This window comes from Neovison vison, chromosome 10 (genome assembly GCF_020171115.1).
Source record: "Neovison vison isolate M4711 chromosome 10, ASM_NN_V1, whole genome shotgun sequence".
NCBI classification, from domain to species: Eukaryota; Metazoa; Chordata; class Mammalia; order Carnivora; family Mustelidae; genus Neogale; species Neogale vison.
Window position 1 is genome coordinate 59,794,966 of NC_058100.1, and position 27,463 is coordinate 59,822,428.

Below are 27,463 nucleotides of genomic sequence, written 5' to 3' on the forward strand. Positions count from 1 at the left end.
GGCCTCTGGTTCTCACTTGAACAAGACTCCCAGATCTCTCTAACTCTTCCTCACCTAATGGGACTTCTGGCCAATAGCTTGAATGGCTCTCTGGTTACCTCTGATTGCATACCACTGTCACTCCAGCTTCAGCACCACTGAAATTAGACAGGTCACCCTGTAGCCAAGTTGTTTTTCTTTCACATTGATTATGAAATAATATTGATTTGTTTTAATTGCAGGCTCTTCAGCAAAAGCCCTTGTCAGTTTAAAAGGTAAGATCATAGCACGATTCTGTAGGTATGGCATAAGCTAGAAACTTAATTCATTAAATTGATTTGGGTACAGTCTTTTCTGTCTAAATTAGGATTCAGTATAGCTTTTAAGTATTGGTTTTCACTGTTGATAATTTTAAATTCATGGGCTGTTTTAGGAGAATTGGTCCTTGGTTGTTGGAAATTATTAAAAATTTTTTTCCCTGAGAACTATTGATTAAAGATTTTTTTCTTTTTTTAATTTTTTTAAGAAGCTCTATGCCTGGTATGGGGTGTGGGGCTTGAACTCACCACCTGGAGATCAAGAGTTGCACGCTCCACCAACTGAGTCAGTCAGACACCCCAAGAACTTTTTTTTTTTTTAAGATTTTTAAGTAATCTCCACACTGAATATGGGGCTTGAACTAATCACCCTGAGGTCAAGAGTCACATGCTCCCCATGAGCCAGCCAGGTGCCCCAAACCCCAGGAACTTTTCAACTAGACATTGCAGATGTCTTACTAGAGTGAAAACATTTATTGAGTAGCTCTGCTCAGCTGTTTTTTTGCTGGAGAGTTTATATTTTTAGCGGGGCACCTTTGTGGCTCAGTCAGTTAAGCTCCTGGCTCTTGACCTCAGCTCAGGTCTTAACCTCAGGGACCTGAGTTCGAGCCCTGAGTTGGGCTTCATGCTGGGTGTGGAGCCTACTTTAAAAAAAAAAGGAGCTTATATTTTTAGGAAGTCTGCTTTCTAATAATAATGCAAGTCTCTTGAAATAAAAGAATGACAGTACTTTTCTTTTCCTGAGAACAGGGTTATAGATGTTCCTTGCTCTTGCTCTTTCTTTCTGCAAGTAACTTAGACCAACCCTCTTACTGTAGTTTGTTTTTAATTTTTGCTTGAGCAGGATTCTACTAAGTAAGTAAATCTGGAACCAAGCCATGCTTATAAGTTCACTAGTACTTTTAGTTTTGAAAGCTATTGTTTTGTGCTTTGGATTGGTGATTTACTAAATCAAGTCCTGCCTTGAGGACACTTACCTTCCAGAACTACCCTAATTTATTTGCCTAGCGGGATCAATCCTGGCCCACCTTTTTTCTTTTGTATTTAAAACACAACATCTGAAAAAGTATTCCATTATTCTTTTCCTTCCAATATAAAAACTATTTCTTTTTTTAAAAAAGACACATACAAGTGATATATTTCTTACAGAAAAAAAATTAGGAAATGTTGATAAGCAGCTAGAAGAAATTAAAATAACTCTCTTGGGTGTATTCATCCTAGCTTTCTAGGTCTTTCTCTATATAAACATATCCTTTTTATAAAAACTAAACTACCATTCTGTATTTTCATAATATGTCTAATCAATTACTTGATTGGATTTTTTCTGGTTGCATACAACTCTGAAGACATTTCTTTGGATCAAGGAAAACAGAAACACCCACACATTTTATTTTTGTATATCTATGGTTTCACTTACTGAAGCAGGAAACATTTAGAAATATACTCTAAATTCAAGGTTAGAAGCTTTTCCCATTTTTCCACTGCACTGTTTCAATCAGATTGTACTTAAGCTTCTTCGCAAATTAGAATAAAGGAATTACTAAAAACACAAAGAAAGAAACCACACATATTTTAATGTGAGAATTTAATACTTTCACGATGCAGTGCCTTGTCAAATTATATATATAGAGTCTGGCAAAAAAAAAATACAGGAGAGATTTTTCATTTGTAATAAACCGAAATTACTGTGGTCAGTATATTTTTTCCATATTGGTAAATATTTTAGATATATTGCTATTAATAAAAAGGCAATATTCATTGTATAAAATCCTTTGAACTAAACTGAAATCTTACTAGTAATAATTACTTATTACAGAGGGAAGCTTATCTAACACATGGAATGAAAAGTACAGCTCTTTACAAAAAACACCTGTTTGGAAAGGCAGGAATACGGGCTCCACTGTGGAGATGGTAAGGAATTAGTTCTTCTTACTCTTTAGAATATGATAGTTAAATTGTTTCTATGATTGTCACATGTGCAGCTCTTATAGGACAGTAAGAGTTTTCCAGGGTTCTTCCTGACTCCAAGCATTTGAGTCTGTAAGTGCCATTGAGTGTAGTATACAATCATACTTAAACAGTCTGTAGCTTTTGATAATCTGGTCATCAGTAAGCATTTGTTAAGTAATTGCAGTTTCTTTAAATAGGAGAAAAAAACCTCCCAACAACCCCAAATTATCCTTTATGTAAAAAAATTCACGTGGTTCCGGTCCCTGCAAAAAGATGTATAAATAAGTGGTGAGATAATAAAATCTTGTGTAGGTCAAGGGTAAGTACATGTAAGTTAGAAGGACAGAAGGGACTTCTTTCAGAGCTCTGGAGTATTAGACTCTCGGTGGGTTTAATTTCAAGGGTCAGTGCCTCTTAGCCTTGACCAGGTTAGGTGCTGCCCATATGTTGTTAGCCCTCTGTAGCTACCTCCCTTCTGACTAGGCATGCAAGTCCGTCTGCAGCAGTGGGAGAAGGATTTGAAATAGGATGTTGGTATGATTGGACTATTATTTCTGTTGTTCTGCATGAGCAAGGCCTCTGATCCTGGGGTGGACTGTAAAATTGTTCATATTTTCAGACCCTTTAGTGTATGATGTCCTCTGAGTACTTCAACAAGTTAGTTCTGGTTCTGCAGTCTTGTTTGGCCTACAGTCACTTACCATATACCTACGACAGGTGTCTTGTACTGTCACAGATGGAAATTCTGTTAACAATTTTTGACAGCGTATCAAGTACATTATTATACATTGAGAGTCACTCTTTAGAGTGATCTAGTAACTTCGCCCAGCCCCACGCAGCCAACACAGCGTGTGATACACCCAACTGCTCTTAATCCAGGCACTAACATCATGAGAACTGGAATTTCCAGAACTTGTTTTCCTCTCGTCACCATTCAAGGCTGCTAAGAATACTCGGGTTCCAGTTTTAATTATTAGCTAGGTGTTTCATTTAGTCATCAGCTAGATGTTTTGATTGTTAAAAAATTGCAGAAATATGTACTACTTTGTAAATCTGTTTGTATTGGATGCAGTTTACTTTGTATTACCCATCCTTACCCTTGCAGGCCACTGATAGTCCAGCATTAGCTGTGTCTCCCAAGTATATAATTGTATTTTGGAATAAAAATGGAAAGTGTTCAATGTTTTATTAAACAAATTTCTACTGTAGCCTTTCAGAAATTCAAAACGAAGTCGACTCTTTTCTGATGAAGATGACAGACAGATAAATACAAGGTCACCCAAAAGAAACCAGAGAGTTGCAATGGTCCCACAGGTATGTGTATCGCTAGTGTTTTGTTCCATGTGAAAGGAAGTGATCAATTGCTCAGCAAAATAAAGTTTATTTTTTATTATTCTGTTATATTTTGAGTAACAAGTTCTTTTTCTTAAGTCACCACTCCAACTCAGCTCTTGTATTAGTCACCTAGAAAGGCCATTAATTATTGATGGACTTTTCCCGGGAGTAGAAAGCCGGTTCTCAGTCTTACAAACGCACACTTTTAAGCATGGAGAGGAGAGTGGAGTTTAAGCAGATAGATTTGGCAATAGGGAATCAGTTTGGAGTTTTGCATGGAAATGAGAGGGGGGAAAATATTTTACTTTATCACAGAGGAAAGTGTGTTGGAGACTAACTTACCCAAAGGAGGAAACTGTGTAGCATGAAATCATATCTTCTTTTTCATTTTTGGCATTTTTTTTTCAATAAGAGAGTAATTTATTTGATTTCCTCTCCTTCGTTTTTAAACTTTTTTTGAATTAAAGTAAAATGAACACACAGGGTTATGTTAGTTTCAGGTATACAGTGCTATGATTCAACAGTTCTATACATTATTCAGTGCTCATCATAAGTGTACTCTTTAAGGATTTATTTATTCATTTTAGAGAGAGAGAGAGAACAGGGTGGGTAGGGGTAGAGCAAGAGGGAAAATCTCAAGCAGACTCTGAGCCAAGCACAGAGCCTGACTCCGGGGCTCAATCCCATAACCCTGAGATCACAACCTGAGCCAAAACCAAGAGTTGGACTCTTAACTGACTGCGCCACCCAGGCGCCCCACGCTAAGTGTACTCTTAATTCCCTTCACCTAGTTCACCTATCCCCCCACCCACCATCTTCCCTTTAGTAATCACCAATTCTCTGTATTCCAGACCCTGAGGTTGTTTTGTTTTGTTTCTTTCTTTGTTTCTTAAAATTCATGTATGAGTGAAATCGTATTTATCTTTTTATTTCATTGGTCATCATACTCTGTAACATTACCCATGTTGTTGCAAATGGCAAGATTCCATTCTTTTTTATGGCTGAATCGTATTCCATTATGTATATGTATATAATATATTTCATATATGCCATCCGTTTATCTATGGATAGACACTTGGGCTGCTTCCATATCTTGTCTATTATAAATAATGCTGCAGTAAACACAGCAATCTATCTTTTCAGATTAATGTTTTTGTTTTCTTTGAGTAAATAACCAGTAGTAGGATTATTGAATCAGAAGATAATTCTATTTTTAATTTTTTTGAGTAACCTCCATACTGTTTTCCAGAGTGGCTACACCAGTTTACATTCCCACCAACAGTGCACAAGGGTTCCCCTTTCTCCATGTCCTCGCCAACACTTGTTATTTCCTGTGTTTTTTATTTTAGCCATTCTGACCGGTGTCAGGTAATATAACACTATAGTTTTGATTTGCATATTCTCAGTGATTAGTGATGTTGAACATCTTTTCATGTGTCTGTTGGCTCTTTATAGATCTTCTTTGGAAAAGTGTCAATTCAGATCCTCTGCCTATTTTTCAATTGGGTAGTTGGTTGGTTTTTTTGTTCTTTTTTGGGGGGGGAGTGTTGACTTATATAACTTCTTTTTTAAAATAATTTTTAAAGTAATTCCAGTTTTCTGATTCATTTTATTTATTTTTTAAAGATTTTATTTATTTGGGCACCTGGGTGGCTCAGTGGGTTAAAGCCTCTGCCTTCGGCTCAGGTCATGATCTCAGGGTCCTGGGATCGAGCCCTGCAACAGGCTCTCTGCTCAGCAGGGAGCCTGCTTTCCTTCCTGTCTCTCTGCTTAACTCTCTTCCTACTTGTGATCTCTGTCTGTCAAAGAAATAAATAAAATTTTGGGGGAAAAAAAAGGTTTTATTTATTTGAGAGAGAGCACACAAGCACTGGGAGGGGAGAGGGCAAAGGGAGAAACAGACTCCCCACCAAGTGGGGAGCCCATTGCGGGACTTGATCCCAGGACTCCGAGATCATGACCTGAGCCAAAGGTAGACACTTAATGACTGAGCCACCCAGCGCCCCAGTTCTTTTTTTTCTTAATTTAAAAAAAAAGTCTGTTTATTTTAGAAAGAGAGTGTGGAGGGTGGGAGGGACACAGGGTGAGGAAGGGAGGGACACAGGGTGAGGAAGAGTCTTAAGCAGACTCCTGTACTGAAAACAGAACCCAATTCAGAGCTCAGTCTCATGACCAGAGGGCACAACCTGAGCCGAAACTGAGAGCTGGACACCCAACCGACTGCACCACCCAGCACCCCTCCCCATTTTTTTAACACCCACCCCCTTTTTTTTTTAGTTTATGTGCTGCTAAAGCGAGCACAGGACCCAACCCCTTTTTAAAAAAATTTTTTTAGGGCGCCTGGGTGGCTCATATGGTTGGGTGCCTGCCTTTGGCTCAGGCCGTGGTCCTGGAGTCCCAGGATCAAGTCCCACGTTGGGCTCCCTGCTTGGTGGGGAGACTGGCTTTTCCCTCTGACCTTTCCCCTCTCATGCTCTCTCTCTTTCTCTCATTTTCTCTCTCAAATAAATAGATAAAACCTTTAAAAAAACTTTTTTAAAGGTTTTACTTATTTATTTGTCAGAGAGCACAAGCAGGGGGATTGGCAGGCAAAGGGGGAGGGAGAAGAACCCTGAGATGATGACCCAAGCTGAAGGCAGATGCTTAGCTGGCCAAGCCACCCAGGCATCCCTTTTTTTTTTTTAAAGATTTTATTTATTTATTTGACAGACAGAGATTACAAGTAGGCAGAGAGGCAGGCAGAGAGAGGAGGAAGCATGCTCTCTGCTGAGCAGAGAGCCCGATGTGGGGCTCGATCCCAGGACCTTGGGATCATAACCTGAGCCAAAAGCAGAGGCTTTAACCCACTGAGCCACCCAGGCACCCCATCCCTTTTTTTTTTAATTGAAAATATATTCATTTATTTATTTTAGACTTGTATAAGTTCTTTATATATTTTGGATATTAACCCCTTTTGGCTTTTTTTTTTAAGGTTTATTTATTTATTTGACAGAGATTGCAAGTAGGCAGAGAGGCAGGCAGAGAGAGAGGAGTAAGCAGGCTCCCTGCTGAGCAGAGAGCCCGACTCGGGACTCGATCCCAGGACCCTGAGATCATGACCTGAGCCGAAGGCAGCAGCCTTACCCACTGAGCCACCCAGGTGCCCCCCCAGATTCTGTTTTAAGCACTGTGTATATGTGACTTTGGTTTAGTCTTTGGCAACTGATGAAAATATTATTTTCAAGAATAGTATAACTTTTCTCCTGTCAAATTTATTTTTTTAAAACATCTTTTTTTTAAAGACTTTATTTATTTATTTGACAGAGAGAGAGAGATCACAAGTAGGCAGAGAGGCAGGCAGAGAGAGAGGGGGAAGCAGGCTCCCTGCTGAGCAGAGAGCCTGATGTGGGGCTTGATCCCACGACCCTGGGATCATGACCTGAACTGAAGGCAGAGGCTTAACCCACTGAGCCACCCAGTCGAGCTCTCCTGTCAAATTTATAATACCTGATAAAATTACTGCCTACGTCCCTTTCATTTGTTTCCAAAAGTGGTATAAATTATCCAGTAGGAGGGGTCGTAGTAAAGGTGATTTTTCTGTACCAAGGATTTGGGGCGCCTGGGTGGCTCAGTGGGTTAAGCCGCTGCCTTCGGCTCAGGTCATGATCTCAGGGTCCTGGGATCAAGTCCCACGTCGGGCTTTCTGCTCAGCAGGGGGCCTGCTTCCCTTCCCCCTTCTCTGCCTGCCTCTCTGCCTACTGTGATCTCTCTCTGTCAAATAAATAAATAAAATCTTTAAAAAAAAAAAAAAAGGATTTGGCACTTAATAAATTAAAGGTATAACCAGCAATATTTATAGCAATAGTTAAATAAATAAGCACTGTTTCTTGTATTGACTTTAGAAGTGTTGTATTATTAGAATAATTTGGATGGGGACACCTGGGTGGCTCAGTTGGTTAAGCAGCTGCCTTCTGCTCAGGTCATGATCCCAGCGTCCTAGGATCGAGTCCCACATCGGGCTCCTTGCTCGGTGGGGAGCCTGCTTCTCCCTCTGCCTCTGCCTGCCATTCTGTCTGCCTGTGCTTGCTCTCTTCCCCTCTCTCTCTCTGATAAATTAAAAAAAAAAAAAGAATAATTTGGATGTTTTAAGTTTGGATTTTATTTATTTTTATTTTTTAAAATATTTTATTTATTTATTTATTTGACAATCAGAGATCACAAGTAGGCAGAGAGGCAGGCAGAGAGAGAGGGGAAGCAGGCTCCCCGCTGAGCAGAGAGCCCAGTTCGGGGCTTGATCCCAGGACCCTGGGATCATGACCTGAACCAAAGGCAGAGGCTTTAACCCACTGAGCCACCCAGGTGCCCCTATTTTAAAGATTTTATTTATTTCTTTGACACAGAGAGCGAGTGAGTGAGCACAAGCAGGGAGGGGCTGAGGCAGAGGGAGAAGCAGACTTCCCTCTGAGCAATGACCCCAATGTGGGATCTCGATCTCAAGACCCTGGGATCATGACCTGAGCCTTAGCAGATGCTTAACTGACTGAGCCACCCAGGCGCCCCTCCCCTCTATTTATTAGGAAAATTTTCAAACCTACAGAAAATTGGTCTTGATGACTGTGAACCCATCCTGCCCCATCTCTGTCCACTGTCCTTCCCCCAGGCACATCATTCCTTCTGGAGCTAGTTTGCAAAGTGCTTTCTGCTTCCCAGCCATTCGGAGCAGATACAAATAAGACAAACATGATATGAGACTCCTTCAAATATGTGAAAAGTTTTTATATCCTATGAGTTTTCTCTTTTCTTCTTTTAACATACCTATTTCTTTCTATCTTCATTTCTAATCCCAATCTGCTGTATTCTGTGGGTTTCTTTAAGGAGCCCTGTCCGGAGCTGACTAATTGTAAAAACCAACTTTTATTGAGTACTTAGTGTGTGCCAGATTCTGTTTTTTGGTTCTTTTTTTTTTTTAATTTTAAAGATTTTTATTTATTTATTTGACAGACAGAGATCACAAGTAGGCAGAGAGGCAGGGAAGCAGGCTTCCCACTGAGCAGAGAGCCGAATGCGGGGCTCGATCCCAGGACCCTGGAATCATGACCTGAGCTGAAGGCAGAGGCTTTAACCCACTGAGGCACCCAGGTGCCCCCAGATTCTGGTTTTGGGTTTTTTTTTTTTTTTTTAATTTTTTTTTTTACAGATTTTATGTATTTATTTGACAGAGAGAAATCACAAGTAGATGGAGAGGCAGGCAGAGAGAGAGAGAGGGAAGCAGGCTCCCCGCTGAGCAGAGAGCCCGATGCGGGACTCGATCCCAGGACCCTGAGATCATGACCTGAGCCGAAGGCAGCGGCCTTACCCACTGAGCCACCCAGGTGCCCCCACAGATTCTGTTTTAAGCACTGCGTATATGTGACTTTGGTTTAGTCTTTGGCAACTGATGACCTAGGCTGTGGTCTTATTTCCCATTTTCAGCTGAGGAAACAGACAGAGGCAAGTAACCTGCTCCCCAACCCAAAGCTGGCAAGTGAAGGCTGACACACAAATGACCTGCGGCCTGTCTCTTGGTCTCCTTTTTTCTGTTGTCCTAACAGCTTTATTTTTATTTATTTATTTTTTAAGAGTTATTTATTTTAGGGCAAGTGGCAGCGGGGGGGTGGGAGAGCAGAGGGATAGGGGAAGTGGACTCTCTGCTGAGCACAGAGGCTGCTATGGGACCTCAGTCTCACAACCCTGAGATTATGACCCCAGCCGAAGACAAGAGTCAGATTCCCAACGAACGGAGCCACCCAGGCATCCCTGGTCTATATTTTCTGCCAACAATACATCATAGTGTCTATTTTCCCAAACACTTTCCAGTTCAGTATATGAGCAAACATGTAGGTTGTTGCCAATCTGGTATTCACATCTCCCTGGTTCTGAGTAGCATTCCATCTATGAGTGATGTCGAGGTACTTTTCATGTATGTTTAAAAATTATTTCTTTCCTGTAGATTTTTTTTTCCTATTTTCTGTTAGATTCTTGGTCATTTACTTATTCATTTGTAAGAATTTTGTATATAATTAAGAACATTAGGCCTTTGGTTGCTTATATTGGTTGTAATTTTTTTTAGCTTATAGTTTGGCTTTTGACCTTGTTTCTGTATTTTTACCATGTAGGATTGAAAAAAAACTCAAGGTCAAAACTGTCTTTGCTTTTATGACTTCTTGGTTTATACTTACTCAGAAAGATCTTCCCTAGTCTAAAATTTGTACTTTTTGAATTCACTCAAATTAATTTCTTTTTTTTTTAACGCTTTAATTTTCAATCCATCTGGAATTTATTTTGGAGTAAAGAATGAGGTAATACTGCAACCTTGTTTGTTTGGGGGTGTGTGTGTGTGTGTGTGTGTGTGTCCCCACCTCCCACCCCCAGGACTACTTAGTTGTCCTGATAACATTGATTTAAAATGCTGCCTGTATCACAAGTTAAATTCCTATATGTATTTAGGATTATTTCTAGACTTTGAGTCTATCTATGTCTAGTATGTCTCTGTATGTGCTAGTGTCAAATTATTGTTTTTTATTTTTTGTTTTTAGATTTTTTTTTATTTGTTTGTTAGAGAGAGAGAGAGACAGAGTGCCAGCACAGGCAGACAGAGTGGCAGGCTAGAGGCAGAGGGAGAAGCAGGCTCCCTGCCGAGCAAGGAGCCCGATGTAGGACTTGATCCCAGGACGCTGGGATCATGACCTGAGCCGAAGGCAGCCGCTTAACCAACTGAGCCACCCAGGTGTCCCTAGTGTCAAATTATTTTAATGTGACTTTATGTAGTGTTTTAACATCTGGTAAGACATTATTACATATCCTTTTAAAAATTATTTTGTTTTTAATTTATTTTTTATTTTTTAATTTATTTGACAGAGATCACAAGTAGGCAGAGAGGCAGGTAGAGAGGGTGGGGGGAAGCAGGCTCCCCGCTGAGCAGAGAGCCCAGTTCAGGGCTCGATCCCAGGACCCTGAGATCACCACCTGAGCCAAAGGCAGAGGCTTAACCCACTGAACCACCCAGGCGCCCTTTCCTAAGTATTCTTGCACATTTATTTTTCCATAGGTACTTTAGAATCACCTTGGCTAGGAAAAAATCCTGTTAGGATTTTTCTTGGCATTGTGCTAATATTATGAATAAATTTATGCTGTGTGTCATAGTTGTAGCATTGAAACTCTCTATCTAAGAACTGGTTTTAGTTCCATTTAATTCAAGTCTTGTTGTCCCTCTGTGGACTTCAAAATATTTTCCCATGTTGATCTTAAACATTTATTAAGTGTATTCCTGGGTTTTTAATACTTTTGTGCTTGTCGTTTTGGCTTTCATAAACAGGATATATCTTCTGTTCTACTGTAACTAACTCTTACTTATACAGAGAAGAGTTTTTTTTTTAAGATACTGATTTTTTATGTCGACTTTGTATTTGCCCACTTTATTCAATTCTCTTACTATTTTATTTCATTTTTTTAAAGATTTTATTTTTTTTATTTGTCATACAGAGATCACAAGTAGGCAGAGAGGGAAGCAGGCTCCCTGCCGAGCAGAGAGCCCGATGTGGGGCTCAATCCCAGGACCCTAAGATCATGACTCAAGTCGAAGGCAGAGGCTTAACCCACTGAGTCACTCGGGCACCCCAATTCTCTTACTATTTTAAATGGTTAGGTTGTTTTCTTTTTCTTTTTCTTTTTTTTAAGATTTTATTTATTTGACAGAGATACTGGGAGAGGGAACACAAGCAGGGGAGTGGGAGAGGGAGAAGCAGGCTTCCTGCTTAGCAGGGAGCCCGATGCGGAGCTTGATTTTAGGACCCTGGGATCCTGACCTGAGCTGAAGGCAGATGCTTAATGACTGAGCCACCCAGGCACCCCTGTTTTCTTGAGGTTTTCAAGGACATTCATATCATCTGGAAATAATGGCTTTGTTTTCTCCTTTACAGTTTTTATTCCTCTTATTGGATAATTCCATCAAAACAATGTTAAAAATTGTAGTGATTGTCAACATCTTGGTCACATTCCTCACTTTAATGACAGTGTTTTTAATATTTTAGCACTGAATATGATAATAACTTTTGGATTAGAATGAGGAGAAACAAATTTTATAGGTTAAGAAGGTATCCATCTATTTTTGTTTTCTTGGTCAGTAGAGCTAAAGGTCTGTCAGTTTTGTTGATATTTTCAAAGAACTGTTGGCACCTGGGTGGCTCAGTCAGTTAAATGTCTGCCTTCAGTTCAGGTCATGATCCCGGGGTCCTGGGATTGAGTCCTGCTTTAGGCTCCCTGCTCAGCAGGGAGTCTGCTTGTCCCTCTCGCTCTGCCCCTTCCCCTGCTCTCTCCTGTGCACTCTCTCTCTCTCAAATAAATGAATAAAACTTAAAAAAAAAAAGAAATTTTCTTTTTGGATTTTATTTACTTATTTGAAAGAGAGAGCACAAGTGGGGGAGGAGCAGGCAGAGGGAGAAGCAGGTTCCCTGCTGAGCAAGGAGCCTGATGAGGGGCTCCATCCCAGGACCCTGGGATCATAATCTGAGCTGAAGGCAGCCACTTAACCAACTGAGCTACCCAGGCGCCCCTAAAAAAAATTTTGTTTTCATCATTTTGTCTCTTATTTTTCTATTTCATTTATCTCTGCTTTAATTTTTATTTCCTTCTTTCTACTTGCATTGGGTTTTCTTTGCTCTTCTTTTTCTAGCTTCTTATTCTTAGGAAGAACAGGTTATTTATTTGAGATCTTTGTCTTTTTCTAATATAGGCATTTACCTAATAAACTAACCCCTCTCCTGCCTCCCCTACCCCAGGCACTGCTTTAACTGTATCATTTAACTTTTGACATATTGTATATTTTTAGTCACTCTGTCTAATTCTCTTGAGAGTTTTTGTTAATGAATATTGAATTTTATCCAGTATCTTTAGCACCAGTAGAGGTGACCACATGATTTTTATTGTTTTTATTCATTAATAATGACAGACAGTCTCAGTAGTTTTCTTTCTTTTTTTTTTTTTTTAAAGATTTTATTTATTTATTTGACAGAGAGAAATCACAAGTAGGCAGAGAGGCAGGCAGAGAGAGAGAGAGAGAGGAGGAAGGCAGGCTCCCTGCTGAGCAGAGAGCCCGATGTGGGACTCGATCCCAGGACCCTGAGATCATGACCTGAGCCGAAGGCAGCGGCTTAACCCACTGAGCCACCCAGGCGCCCTCTCAGTAGTTTTCTAATACTGGACCACCCTTTCGTTCTGGACACAAATTCCACCTGATTGTGTTGTATTCTTTTGATGTTCTGATGTTTATCCGGTACCTTTTTTAAAAGCTTTTAAAAATTTGAGATAACATTGACAGAACATTATATGTTTCAGGTACACAACATAATGATTCGATATTTGTGTACATGATGAAACGACCACATTAAGTATATAGTTAACATCTGTCACCACAGTTACAAACTTTTTTTTTCTCATGATAAGAACCTTTAAAATCTGTTGGCAACTTCTATTTTTTTTTTTTAAGATTTTATTTATTTATCAGAGAGAGAGAGGGGGAGAGAGCGAGCATAGGCAGACAGAATGGCAGGCAGAGGCAGAGGGAGAAGCAGGCTCCCTGCCGAGCAAGGAGCCCGATGTGGGACTTGATCCTAGGACGCTGGGATCATGACCTGAGCCGAAGGCAGCTGCTTAACCAACTGAGCCACCCAGGCATCCCCTATTTTTTACTTTTTTAAAGATTTTATTTATTTGACAGAGAGAGACACAGCAAGAGAGGAACACAAGCAGGGGGAGTGGGTGAGGGAGAAGAAGGCTCCCCATTGAGCAGGAATCCCAATGCAGGGCTCGATCCCAGGACCCTAGGATCCCGACCTGAACCAAAGGCAGACACTTCACCAATTGAGGCCCCCCGCACGCCCCTGTTGGCAACTTTTAAATATGCAGTACAACATACACCGTAGTCACTGTGCTGTGCATTACATCCCCTCAACATAATGACTTTGTAAGTTTGTACCTTTTGACCCCTTTCAACCCATTTTACTCCTTCCTTCCCAGCAACCACCAGTCTGCTCTCTGTATTTATGAGTTTGCATTGTGTATTGTATGTTTTTTGTTTGTTTATTTGCTTTGGTCTGTTTTGTTTTTCAGGGGAGGTTTTTTGTCTTTCTCTGACTTATTTCACTTAGCATAATGCCCTCACGGCCCATTCATATTACTGCAAACAGCAAGATTTCATTCCTTTTTTATAGCTGAATGATATTCGTGTGTATGTGTGTGTGTGTGAGAGAGAGAGAGAGAGAGAGTGTGTGTGTGAATGTATGTATATGTATATATACACCACATCCTCTTTATCCATTCATCCATTAATGAACACTTAGGTTGCTTCCATGTCTTGACTGTTGTAAATAATACTTCAGGAGCATTGGCATGCAGATATCTTCTCAAGTTAGTGTTTTTGTTTGCTTCAGATAAATTCCCAGCAATGGAATTATTGAATTATAAGGTAGTTCTATTTTTAATTATCTGACGATCCTCCATACTGTATTCCACGGTGGCCTCACCAATTTACATTCCCACCAACACTGCATGAGGGTTCCCTTTTTTCCACATTTTCACCAACACTTGTTATTTCTTATCCTTTTGATTCTAGTCATTCTGAAAGGTATGAGGTGATATCCCATTTTGGATTTGCATTTCCCTGATGAGTGGCTGAGCACCTTTTCATGTACCTGTTGGCCATCTGTATGTCTTTGGGAAGATTTCTCTTCAGATACTTTGCCCATTTTTTAATTGGATTGGTTTTTTACTATTGAGTTGTATGAGTTTTTATATATTTTGGATACTAACTGTCAAATTTACAATTCACAGATATTTTTACCTATTCTGTAGATTGCCTTTTCATGTTGTTGATGGTTTCTTCTGCTGTGCAGAAGGTTTTTAGTTTGGTGTAGCCCCACTTGTTAATTTTTCTTTTCTTTTTTTTTGATGCCTTTGCTTTTGGTATCAAAAAAATCATCACCAAGACCAGTGTCTAGGAACTAACCACTTACATATTTTCCTAGATTTTATGGTTTCAGGTCTTAACATTTAAGTCTTTAATCTGGTTTTTTTTTTAAGATTTTATTTATTTATTTGACAGACAAAGATCACAAGTAGGCAGAGAGGCAGGCAGAGGGGGGTGTGGGAAGCAGGCTTCCCACTGAGCAGAGAGACCCCCGCCCCCGACGTGGGGCTCGATCCCAGGACCCTGAGAGCATGACCTGAGCTGAAGCAGAGGCTTAACCCCACTGAGCCACCCAGGTGCCCCTAATCTATTTTTTAAATTTTATTTTTTCTTATATTTTTAGAGAGGGAGAGGAGCCCACGTGGCACTTGATCTCATGACCCTGAGATCATGACCTGAGCCAAAGTCAAAGTTGGATGCTTAACTGACTGATCCACTCATGGGCCCCAAGTCTTTAGTATAGTTTTGTGTATAGTATAAGATACTGTCTAGTTTTATTCTTTTGTATGTGACGGTCCGGTTTTCCCAACACCATTTATTAAAGAAAATATCCCTTCTTCATAGTATATTCTTGCCTCCTTTGTTGTAAATTAATTGACCACATACACATGCATTTATTTCTGGGCTCTCTATTCTGTTTTATTGATCTGTGTATCTGCTTTTGTTAATATGATACTATTTTGATTACTATGGCTTGTAATGTAGTTTGAAATTAGGGAGCTTGATGCCTCCAGCTTTGTTCTTCATTCTCAACATTGCTTTGGGTATTTGGGATTTTTGTGCTTCCATACAAATTTTAGGATTGTTCTACTTCTGTGAAAAATTGGAATTTTCATAGGAATTGCATTGAATTTTAGATTGTTTTAGATAATATGGCAGGGTCCTGGGATTAAGCCCTGTCTTGGGCTCCCTGCTCAGCACAGAGTTTGCTTCTCCCTCTCCCACCCTCCCGCTCCCGACTCGTGGGGTCTCTCTCTTCCAGATAAATAAAATCTTAAAAAATAAATAAATAAAAGGGCACCTGGGTGGCTCAGTGGTTTAAAGCCTCTGCCTTTGGCTCAGGTCGTGATCCCAGGTTCCTGGGATCAAGCCCTGCGTTGGGCTTTCTGCTCGGCGGGGAGCCTGCTTCCTCCTTTCTCTCTGCCTACCTCTCTGCCTACTTGCGATCTCTGTCTGTCAAATAAATAAATAAAAATCTTTTAAAAAAGAGGGGGGCGCCTGGGTGGCTCGGTTTGTTGAGCCACTGCCTTCGGCTCGGTTTGGGGTCCTGGAGTCCTGGGATCCCGTTGTCGGGCTCCCGGCTCTGCAGGCGGTCTCGGTCTGCTTCTCCCTCTGACCTCCCATCTCATGTTCTCTTTCTCTCTCTCTCTCAAAAAAATAAATAAAATCTTTAAAAAACAAAGTCATGCAAACAAGTGATTTTTTTGACATTTTCTTTTATTATCCTTCGGTAGATTTTATCTGCTTATGCTGTCTTTATAAAAATAGTTGGGAAGTGAGGTGCCTGGGTGGCTGACGTTGAGCGTCTGCCTTCTGCTGGGGTCATGATCCCAGGGTCCAGAGATCCAGCTGGGCATCCGCCTCCCTGCTTGGCAGGAGGCCTGCTTCTCCCTCTCCCACTCCCCCTGCTTGTGTTCTCTCTCTCACTGTCTGTCAAATAAATAAATAAAATCTTAAAAAAAAAAAAAAGTTGGGAAGCTCTCTCTTTTTTTTTCATTGAATTAAAACATTTTAATAGCATTGGTGCTGTGATTGATACAGAATTCACTGGTGAAAACTTCTGGGCCTGGTGGTTGTTCGTTTGCATTTTCTCTGTCTCTCTGTCACAATTACCTTCTTCTTTTTTTTTTTTTTTTAAAGATTTTATTTATTTTTTATCTCTATTTGAGGTAGAGCATGAGAGGGGAGAAGGTCAGAGGGAGAAGCAGACTTCCCGTGGAGCTGGGAGCCCAATGCGGGACTCCATCCCAGGACTCGGGGATCATGACCTGAGCTGAAGGCAGTTGCTTAACCAACTGAGGCACCCAGGAGTCCACAATTACCTTCTTCCTATGTACTTAAATTGAAACTGTATCTCAGTGTAAACATGGTGGGGGCAAATGATTTCACCTTCCTTGTCAGAATATGTTAGAAAACTGGAGGCTTTACCTTTATAAGAAATACTCAGAATGTTTATTAAATAACAAAATAATTTATGCTTTTGTATCTTTTTGAGCACTTAATGATAATCTACCTTTTTACAAATGTATTTGACATTATGGATGTTCATTTTTACCTGATGAACCTGTAATTAATGTCTGTTTTTTTATTGTATAGAAATTTACAGCAACAATGTCCACACCAGACAAGAAAGCCTCACAGAAGATTGGTTTCCGATTACGTAACCTCCTCAAGCTTCCCAAAGCACATAAATGGTGCATATATGAATGGTTCTACTCAAATATAGATAAGTACGTATCATGGCTTACGTCGTGGATGTCACCTGAACCAGAAATTCTCAAACATTATAAGCTGTTTTGTTTTCTGTAGGTCTGTTTTGATTCTTTTTTTCCCCGATTTTTTTTTTTTCTTCATTCTACTTTGAGCCATATCCATTCCTCACAGTTTGCTTTTCTCCTTCTCCCTTCACAGAAGTGGTTATACATTTTTGTGAAAACTCAAATGAAAATATAATCCATATTATAATTTATAAAGGCCGTGGAGCGGAGAGGCCTTAGAACAGAGTTCCCGTATTTGTAATGAACAAGAAAGGTTTTTCCTTTTATTTTTTTAAAGTTATTTATTTATTTATTTATTTTAGAGCATAAGCAGGGAGAAAGGAAGGGGGAGAGTCAGACTCCCTGCTGAACAGGGAGCCCAATGCAGAGCTTGATCCCAGGATCCTGGATAACCTGAGTTGAAATGAAGAGTTGGATGCTTAACTGACTAAGCCACCCAGGCACCCCTAGACAAGATGTGTTTTATACATCTTGGGATTTTATTTTATTTTTTTAAAGATTTTATTTATTTATTTGACAGAGATCACAAGTAGGCAGAGAGGCAGACAGAGAGAGAGGAAGAAGCAGGCCTGCTGAGCAAAGAGCCTGAAGTGGGGCTCGATCCCAGGACCCTGGGATCATGACCTGAGCTGAAGGCAGTTGCTTGACCCACTGAGCCACCCAGGCGCCCCTATACATCTTGAGATTTTAAATGCTAGTATATTGGTAGAGAAGCAGTTACTAATGGTACAAATGACTCAGTAAAATTTTTAGAATAGTCTTTCTTTTCTTTTTCTTTCTTCTTTCTTCTTTTTTTTTTTTTTTAAGGATTTTAGTCATTTATTTGAGAGAAAGAGAGAGAGAACACCAGGACAGGGAAGGGGCAGAGGGAGAGGGAGAAGCAGACTCCCCTTTGAGTAGACTCCTCCCCAGTGCCAGGACCCTGGGATCATGACCTAATCCTGGAGAGGCCTACAGTTTTCTAAAATCGATTTAATCTCAAGGAGGACTCCATGGTGTTGGTATTACCTTTGGGAAAAAATAAATTGTAGCTAACATTGTTTGTCCTCACTGGATATAAGGACATTGCTAGGATATACTAGGATGTACTCATACATGAGATTTAGCAAAAATCAGTGTCTCCTGGAATCTCCAGCACAGTCAGTATTTCTTGAGAACTTGTATACATTGGTTGTTTCACAGATAACACTTTTAGTTTTAGCACTTTGAATTTGTGCCTGTTTTCTTTTTTTTTTAATTTTCTTTTTTAAATTTATTTATTTGACAGAGAGAGAAAGAGATCACAACTAGGCAGAGCAGCAGGCAGAGAGAGAGGGGGAAGCAGGCTCCCTGCTGAGCAGAGAGCCCGATGTGAGGCTTGATCCCAGGACCCTGAGATCATGACCTGAGCCAGAGGCAGTGGCTTAACCCATTGAGCCACCCAGGCGCCCTTTGTGCCTGTTTTGTATATGTTCTGGGCAGAAGTGAAAGATGGCACTTGGTGATTAGTATAATGCTGAAAATTAGAAAGCATATTTTGAAATTTATGACCCTGAAGTAACTTATCGTGTCTTAACCATTAAAATGCCATTTCTGTTTTATAGGCCACTGTTTGAAGGTGATAATGACTTCTGTGTGTGTCTGAAGGAATCCTTTCCGAATTTAAAAACAAGAAAGTTAACAAGAGTAGAATGGGGAAAAATCAGGCGACTTATGGGAAAACCACGGAGGTAAAAATAATATTTTTATTAAAAATGAAATCAGTAATTTAGTTTGTAGTGTAATTACCACATTGATTCTTTTTCATCATCACAAAGACTAGTACTGAGACACTCTTTTTCAGAATAATTATATCTTAAATATATCCTGTTAACCAGCTTTCAGGTAGGTGTTTTTTATACCTATGCGTCTTAAAATTAAATATACAATTCCATTTTTGTTCAAATTACAGGCTTTGTATATAATTTTCTTACATTGTCTATGCCCACTATGTTCCATAAAATATTTTATTTATTTATTTTTAAAAAAGATTTTATTTATTTATTTGACAGAGATCACAAGTCGGCAGAGAGGCAGGCAGAGTGGGGGGGGAAGCATTCTCCCTGCTCAGCCGAGAGCCCAATGCGGGGCTCGGTCCTAGGACCCTGAGATCATGACCTGAGCTGAATGCAGAGGCTTAACCCACTGAGCCACCCAGGTGCCCCCAAAAAATACTTTAAGAGGGCACTAGAAAATATAGCTGATCCTTTAACAATGTGTGGGGTTAGGGATGCCAACCCTGCAGTCAGAAATCTACATAAAACTTTTGACTCTCCAAAAACCTAACTACTAGTAGTTTGTTATTGACTGGAAGCCTTACTGATAGCATAAACAGTTACACATATTTTGAAATTTATGTCATGTATATTATATACTGTGTTTTTACAATAAAGTAAGCTAGAGAATAGAACATGGTATTGAGAAGATGGTAAGGAATGGAAGATATGTTTACAGTACCGCACTGCATTTGTCAAAAAAAAACCCCCTGTATAAGTGGATGTGGGTGGTCACATCCATGTTTTTCAGGAGGTAACAATATTTAATGAGGCTTTTAGGGTATCCCTACATTGTTATTATCCTTTTAAAAACTGTTTATCACAGCAAAAGCCTTCTTACAACTGCATGTCTTACTTTATATAAAAACAGGATAAGGGGGTAGGAGAAATAAGTGAAGGGGATCAAAAGGTACAGATTTGCAGTTATAAATGTAAGTCCTGAAGTGTAGTGGATAGTGTGATGACTACAGTTAATAATACTGTAACATGTATTTGAAAATTGCTGACAGTGGGTCTTAAAAGTTCTCATCCCAAGGAAAAAAATGTACTAACTACATATGGTGTCAGATGTTAACAAGACTTAGTGCGGTGGTCATTTCACAATATATACAAATATTGAATCACACTGTTGTACACCTGAAGGTTACATAGAGTGTTATATGTCTACTATACCTCAATAAAATAAAAACACAGGTTATCTCAAAAAAACAAAGCCCCAGAAAGAAAAATCAAGTCAACCTCTCCAATATGTTATTTTCTGATAATTACTTTTCATGTGAAATGACTTTTCCTTTTACAGTGATATTTTGCTTTCTAACACATTGGAGAACCTGATATGACTTTTGAGTGAAGTTTTGGAATCTGTTAGATTATTAGTTCTCATATAATGTCTCTCTGCCTAGTAAAAGCAGGTACAAGACTTTCTGACTTTATTTTTAAATTTTTTTTTAAAAGATTTTATTTATTTATTTATTTGACAGAGAGAGACAGTGAGAGAGGGAACACAAACAGAGGGAGTGGGAGAGGGAGAAGCGGGCCTCCCACCCAGCAGGGAGCCCAACGTGGGGCTTCATCCCAGGACCCTGAGATCATGACCTGAGGCGAAGGCAGATGCTTAATGACTGAGCTACCCAGGTACCCAAGACTTTTTCACTTTAGATGGTGCAAAAATCCAAAAAATGACTTAGGCAAGTAGAAACAGAATTTAATTTTAATGATTTCTGTAGATAGTGATGAAATGCAAGGAGAACTTTTAATTGAACTGACAATATTTTATTTCTGTATTAACACATGACGTTTCTGATGATGTTTTTAATAGTTCCCTCATTTACAAGAATGTGGGCGTGTTGCGCGCGCGCACACACACACACACACACACACACACACTGGATATTACCATAAAAAAGAATGAAATCTTGCCATTTGCAACAACGTGGATGGATCTTGAGCGTATTATGCTGAGTGAAATAAGTTAGACAAAGAAAGACAAAATCATATGATTCACTCATGTATAGAAACTAAAAGAAGAAGAAAAGGGGCACCTGGGTGGCTTGGTCAGTTGAGCGTCCGCCTTTGACTCAGGTCATGATCCCAGGGTCCTGGGATCGAGCCCTGAATTAGGCTTTCTGCTCAGCAGGGAGCCTGCTTCTCGCTCTCCCTCTGCTGCTCCCCCTGCTTGTGCTATCTCACTTGCTCTATCAAATAGGTAAATAAAATCTTTAAAAAAGAAAGAAAATAGAAATAAAAGGACAAAAAATTTTAAAAAAACCTCTTAAATACAGAGCACAAACTGGTGGTTACCTGAGGGGAGGTGGGTGAAATAAGTACAGGGAATTAAGAGGTATAAAATTCAGGTTATAAAAAGAATAATTTGGGTGCCTGGGTGGCTCAGTGGGTTAAGCCTCTGCCTTTAGCTCGGGTCATGATCTCAGGGTCTTGGGATCGAGGCCCACATTAGGCTCTCTGCTTGATGGGGAGCCTGCTCCCTCCTCTCTCTCTGTCTGCCTCTCTGCCTACTTGTGATCTTTCTCTCTGTCAAATAAATAAATAATTGTAAAAAAAAAAAAAAGAAAGAATAATTCATGGAAATGAAAAAAAAAGCACAGCATAGGGAATAGTCAATAATATTGTAATAACATCTGGTGGCAGGTTTTGACTGCATTTATTTGGTCAATATTGAATGGTGTGGAAAAATTGTCAGCTCCTGACGTTGTACACCTGAAACTAATATAATGCCGGGTGTCGTTTTCATGTCAATGAAAAAAATACAAAAAAGTATAAACCCAATTAACAAATTGCTAAATGATTTGAATGGATGCTTCACCAAAGATGTAAGGATGTCAAATAAATACTAGAGAAAGTAGTCAATATTTGGTCAATAGAAAAATGCAAATGAACCCATAATGTCTAAAATTTACAAGATTAAGGGCGCCTGGGTGGCTCAGTCAATTTTTTTTAGAGAATTTTAGGTTCACAACAAAATTGAGAGAAAGATAGAGAGATTTCTTATATACTCCCTGCCCTCAGAGATGCACAATCTTCCCCCATATCGGTATGTTCCACCACAGTGATACATTGTGGAAGTTGATGAGTCTATATCAGTTTATCATAATCCCCTAAATCCGTGGTTTACATTAGGATTTACTCTTGGTTTTGTATCTGTGGGTTTTGAAAAATACATAATGACATAGATCTATCATTATAATGTCATATACAGTATTTTTACTGCTCTGATAATCTTTTACGCTCCACTTATTCCTTTTTCTCCCTAGGGCCTCAACTCCTGGAAACTGCTGGTCATTTTGACTGTCTCCAGGGTTTTGCATTTTCCAGAATGTCATATGTTGGAATCATACCATATGTGGCCTTTTCAGATTGGCCTCTTTCACTTAGTAATATGTATTTCAAGTTCCTCTGTATCTTTTCATGGCTTGATAGTTCATCCTTTTTAGCGCTGAATAATATTCCATTGTTTGAATATACTCCTCTATTTTTTTATCCACTCACTTACTAAGAGACATCATGGTTGCTTCAAAGTTTTGCCAGTTATGAGTAAACTGGTGTAAACATCCATGTTAACGTTTTGGTGTGGACATAAGTTTTTAGCTCATCTGGGTAGATACCAAAAGTATGGTTGCTGGATTTTATGATAAGACTATGTATAGTTTTATAAGAAACCACCAAACTCTCTTCCAAGGTGTCCACGCCATTTTGCATTCCCACAAGAAAGAACAAGAGTTTCTGTTGTTCCACATCCTTGCCAACATTTGGTATTGTCTGTGTTCTAGATTTTGGTCATTCTAATAGGTTTGTAGTAATGTCTCACTTTATTTATATCTCCCTTATGACATAGTATGGTGAGCATCAAAGTGGCTTGTCGTCTGTATATCATCTTTGGTAATATTTGGCTTCTTTTGTTTCTTAAAAGGTTAAACATGCACTGACCATATGACCTCGCCATTCTATTTCTAGGTGTTTAGTTAAAAGAAATTAAAGCATATGTTTATATAAAAACCTATCCAGAAATGTTTATATCAACTTTGTTGTAATGACCCCAAACTGGAAACCACCCAGATATCCACCAGTAGGAGAATGGGTAAACAAATTATGACACATTGAAAGAAAAGGTTACTATTCTCCAGTAAAAAGAATGAACCACTGATGCATGTGACAAAATGGATTAATCTTAGAATAATTATGCTGAGTGAAAGAAGCCTGACAGAAGAGTTCATACTAGATGATATCGTTTATGTAATATTTTAGAAGATAGAAGCTATAATGACAGAAAGCAACTTAGTGATTGCTTGAGCAGTGGAGATATAGAAGTGGGAGGATTGTGAAGGAAGGATCATAAAGTGCCACAAGGAAACTTTGGGGAGTGATCGATGTTTTCAGATGTTCATGATCTTGTCTGTGATGATGGTTTTACAGATATATATTTTGTGGCATGAAGCTATGTTTAAGTTACTTTGGTTCATCCCAGTATTTGAAAATAGAAGTAAGATAGGCCCTAAAGATAAGAGTAAATTCAGTATTTATGCTTTAAGGCAGGAAGTATGGTTAAACATTTACACAGAAGTAAGCCTCATCTTTAGTTCTTTATTGGTGTGCTCACTGGGTCACAGGGAAAATATCATGTTCTTCTGAACAGAATATTATAATTGAACTTCATCCCAGGAGGAGACCTGGGATCCAGATGCAGTGTTGTCAAAGAATGGTGAACAAATCCTCCTGCTGTATAGGAAAGGATAATGTAGATTTGCTTATAACTCTATAAGTTATAACTCTTGCAAAGTTCCATTTTTAAAAATAGATAATTTACTTTGAAGGGAAACAATTATTTTTTCTAAGAACTCATTCTTAAATATATTACTCCAAAGAGAGGAAAAGAGGGAATGGCGAGATGGGTGGTCTGATTTCAAGTTTTGTATTTTGTTTTTTTTTTTTTTTTTTTTTTTTTAAGATTTATTCACTTTTGAGAGAGAGAGAGAGAGTGCGAGTGAGTGTGCGATGGGGCAGAGGGAGAAAGAAATTTTAGTAGACCTCTTGCCGAGCTCGGAGTCCGACCTGGGCCTTGATCTCACGACTCTGAGATCATGCATGACCTGAGCCAAAACTGAGAGTCATTTGCTCAACTGACTTGTCACCGGGGGACCCCTGATTTCAAGTATTTGTATAGGATAGTTATCAGTTTATATGATTTTTATAATTTATTCTAGATGTTCTTCTGCATTTTTTGAGGAAGAGAGATCAGCATTAAAACAGAAACGACAGAAAATAAGGCTCTTACAACAAAGGAAAGTTGCAGATGTTTCCCAATTCAAAGATCTCCCAGATGAAATTCCTTTGCCCCTGGTTATCGGAACCAAAGTTACAGGTAAGTGAACATAACCTCATTACCATTTTGCTCTATAATTTTTTTTTTTGCTCTGTAATTTTTCACCAAGATAACTGCTAGATAACCACTAGACAAGTGGCTTTTAAATTTTAAAAACTTAGGCTAGGAATGCCTGAGTGGCTCAGTGGTTTAAGCCTCTGCCTTCAGCTCAGGTCATGATTTCAGGGTACTGGGATAGAGCCCCACATCAGGCTCTCTGCTTGGCAGGGAGCCTGCTTCCCACCCCCACACCCCGCCTGTCTCTCTGCCTACTTGTGATTTCTGTCTGTCAAATAAATAAATAAAATCTTAAAAAAAAAATAAAAGCTTAAACTATAGTTCTATAGCAGTGTACTATGGAAGTTATTATTTCTTCATCTGTGGCATCTGGTTTTTAAGCTGCTTGGGAGAAAGCGTACTGGTTCAAAGCAATGTCTACTACAACGTAAACTAAAGCAAACTGCCACAAAGATGAAATTTAAAATTCACTGGAATAAGCATGGCTAGACATTGTTTGAATTTCTAAAATATTAAATTGTCCTGTCTTTTGCTTTCACATCATTTCTTTTCTAACCAATCTTAAACAGTTAACTCAAAAATACCATTGTTTTTGTGCTCTTTGGGTTTAGGGATAGTCCATTTCTAATGACTGAATAGTAATTATTCAGTAGGTAGTTCGCTCAGCATTTTAATTTAAGGGTGTAAATTCTGTCAACTCATAGATGTGAGTCTTTCTGTTCTGTTCAGTTATGATGTGGAAGGAAAGTACCACCAAAACTTCAAGTGTAAGTTAAGCCTTAATAATTTAGTAAACTAAAATTACAATTTTTGTAACACAGGAAATAACAAGGTGTTACGTGAATAGGTAGATTAGTAACCGCACTGAAAGGGATTAAACAGTGGTTGGATTTATCAAAGAATATTTTCTGGAGGAAAGGTAACCTTGAGTTACATATTAATATCACTTTTCCTGGTTATAAAAGTGGTACATGTTTCTAGTATATTATAAAAATGCGTAATTAAGAGAAAAGGCAGACAAAAGAGAGGAGACTGTATCTTGCACATGAAATCCACGTAGAAAAGAGAAAAGTAGATTTGGTCATAACTTACCATGACAGGCTTAACCATGTAGAGAAGTTATAGATGGGGGCGCCTGGGTGGCTCAGTGGGTTAAAGCCTCTGCTTTCCGCTCGGGTCATGGTCCCAGGGTCCTGGGATCAAGCCCCGCATCGGGCTCTCTGCTCAGTAGGGAGCCTGCCTCCTCCTCTCTCTCTGCCTGCCTCTCTGCCTGCTTGTGATCTCTGTCTATCAAATAAATAAATAAAATCTTTAAAAAAAAAAAAAAAGAAGTTATAGATGATCTCTCTGTCAATAAAATTAATCTGGGGATGAGATTAGAAATTAAGTGAGGAGGAGATTGTAGACTTGAAAAAATACATTAGTTCTAAAACACTGGGGCACCTGGGTGGCTCAGTGGGTTAAGCCTCTGCCTTCGGCTCAGGTCATGATCTCAGGGTCCTGAGATCGAGCCCCGCATCAGACTCTCTGCTCAGTGGGGAGCCTGCACCCCCCTCCCCCGCCTGCCTCTCTGCCTACTTATGATCTCTGTTAAATAAATAAATAAAATCTTTAAAAAATAATAATAATAAAAATAAAACACCATATAAACAAGTACAGATATAAAGTCTGTAGTACAACTATAAATCAGAGAAGTGTCCGAATGCATAGAATGACGTAAAAGTTAATTGTTTCAGAATTTTAAGCACTGGCAGTTTTATGGAGGGTCTGTAAGTAGATATTCTCATTGTAATGGAGAATAGGTTGGACAGGATGTATCAAGATATGAGAAAAGGGTGTGCCTGGGTTGCTCAGTTAAGCCTCTGCCTTTGGCTCAGGTCATGATCCTGGAGTCCCAGGTTAAAGCCCCATGTCTGGCTCCCCCCTTGGTGGAGAGTCTGCTTCTCCCTCTGCCCCTTACCCTGCTTGGTGCACTCTCTCTCTCACTTGCTCTCTCAAATAAATAAATAAAATCTTAAAAAAAATATATGAGAAGAGTTTGGGGCACCTGGGTGGCTCAGTCGGTTAAGCATCTGCCTTTGGCTCAGGTCATGCTCTCAGGGTCCTTGGATCAAGCCCCACATCAGGCTCACTGCTCAGAGGGGAGTCTGCTTCTCCCTCTCCCTCTGCTCCTCTCCATGCTCGTGCACACACACTCTGTCTCTCAAATAAATAAAATCTTTTTTTTTCTTTCTTTTTTTTTTTTTTTTTTAAAGAAAAAAACCAACTGAATGGCTCAGTTTGTTAAGCGACTGCCTTCGGCTCGGATTGTGATCCTGGAGTCCTGGGATCAAGTCCCACGGTCTCCCTGCTCAGCAGAGAGTCTGCTTCTCCCCCTGAGCCTCCACTTCTCCTGGTTTCTCTCTCTCAAATAGTTAAAATCGTAAAAAAAAAAATAATAATAATAATAATTTTTTAAAAAAGAATGATTTTTGCATTTTTATTTTTAAAATTTTACTTATTTATTTATTTATTTAGAGATCACAAGCAGGGAGGAGAGAGAGTAGGTTCCCTGCGATCAGGGAGCCCAACTCAGGGCTCAATCCCAGGACCCTGAGATTATGACGTGAGCCAAAGGCAAATGCTCAACAGACTGAGCCACCCATGGCTGAAGAAAAAAAATCCTAGTAATAATATTTTGTGACACATGAAAATTATATGAAATTCAAAGACCTCATTATGGAGGAAAGATGGTCTAAATTTAGTTTATAACTGAAACAGAATAATAATAAGAGGAAGCATGGCAGGGCCAAGAAATCTGCCAGTAATTTTTTGTCTACCAGAAGAAGTTCAGCATACTGTCTAGCGTGCAATACAAAATTATTAAACCTATGTAGGAACACGAACACAGGTTCTGTAGTCAAAAAGCCATCAGTAGAATTCGATGCTGAGTTGGCTAAGATATTGGAACTAGCAGTGACTTCAAAATGTTTGTTATGGGGGTGCCTGGGTGGCTTAGTGGGTTAAAGCCTCTGCCTTCAGCTCAGGTCATGATTCCAGGGTCCTGGGATCGAGCCTCACTTTGGGCTCTCAGCTCTGGGGAGAGCCTGCTTCCTCTTCTCTCTCTGCCTGCCTCCCTGCCTACTTGTGATCTCTCTGTCAAATAAATAAATAAAATCTTAAAAAAAAAATGTTTGTTATGAACTTAATATAAATGTGGTCATAATGAGTGGAGA

At 39.4% G+C, this 27,463-nt stretch overlaps 1 protein-coding gene across 1 annotated transcript in view; it reads left to right on the forward strand.

Annotated features, from left to right (window-relative positions):
- The window catches only part of LIN9 (lin-9 DREAM MuvB core complex component), a 69,315-nt gene that overhangs the window by 7,223 nt on the left and 34,629 nt on the right, over positions 1 to 27,463 (forward strand). The window contains exons 2-7 of the mRNA XM_044267397.1: positions 222 to 254; positions 2,113 to 2,207; positions 3,456 to 3,560; positions 16,879 to 17,012; positions 18,644 to 18,769; positions 24,073 to 24,230. Coding sequence (XP_044123332.1) covers positions 222 to 254; positions 2,113 to 2,207; positions 3,456 to 3,560; positions 16,879 to 17,012; positions 18,644 to 18,769; positions 24,073 to 24,230 — 651 coding nt within the window. The remainder of the gene's footprint in view (positions 1 to 221; positions 255 to 2,112; positions 2,208 to 3,455; positions 3,561 to 16,878; positions 17,013 to 18,643; positions 18,770 to 24,072; positions 24,231 to 27,463) is intronic.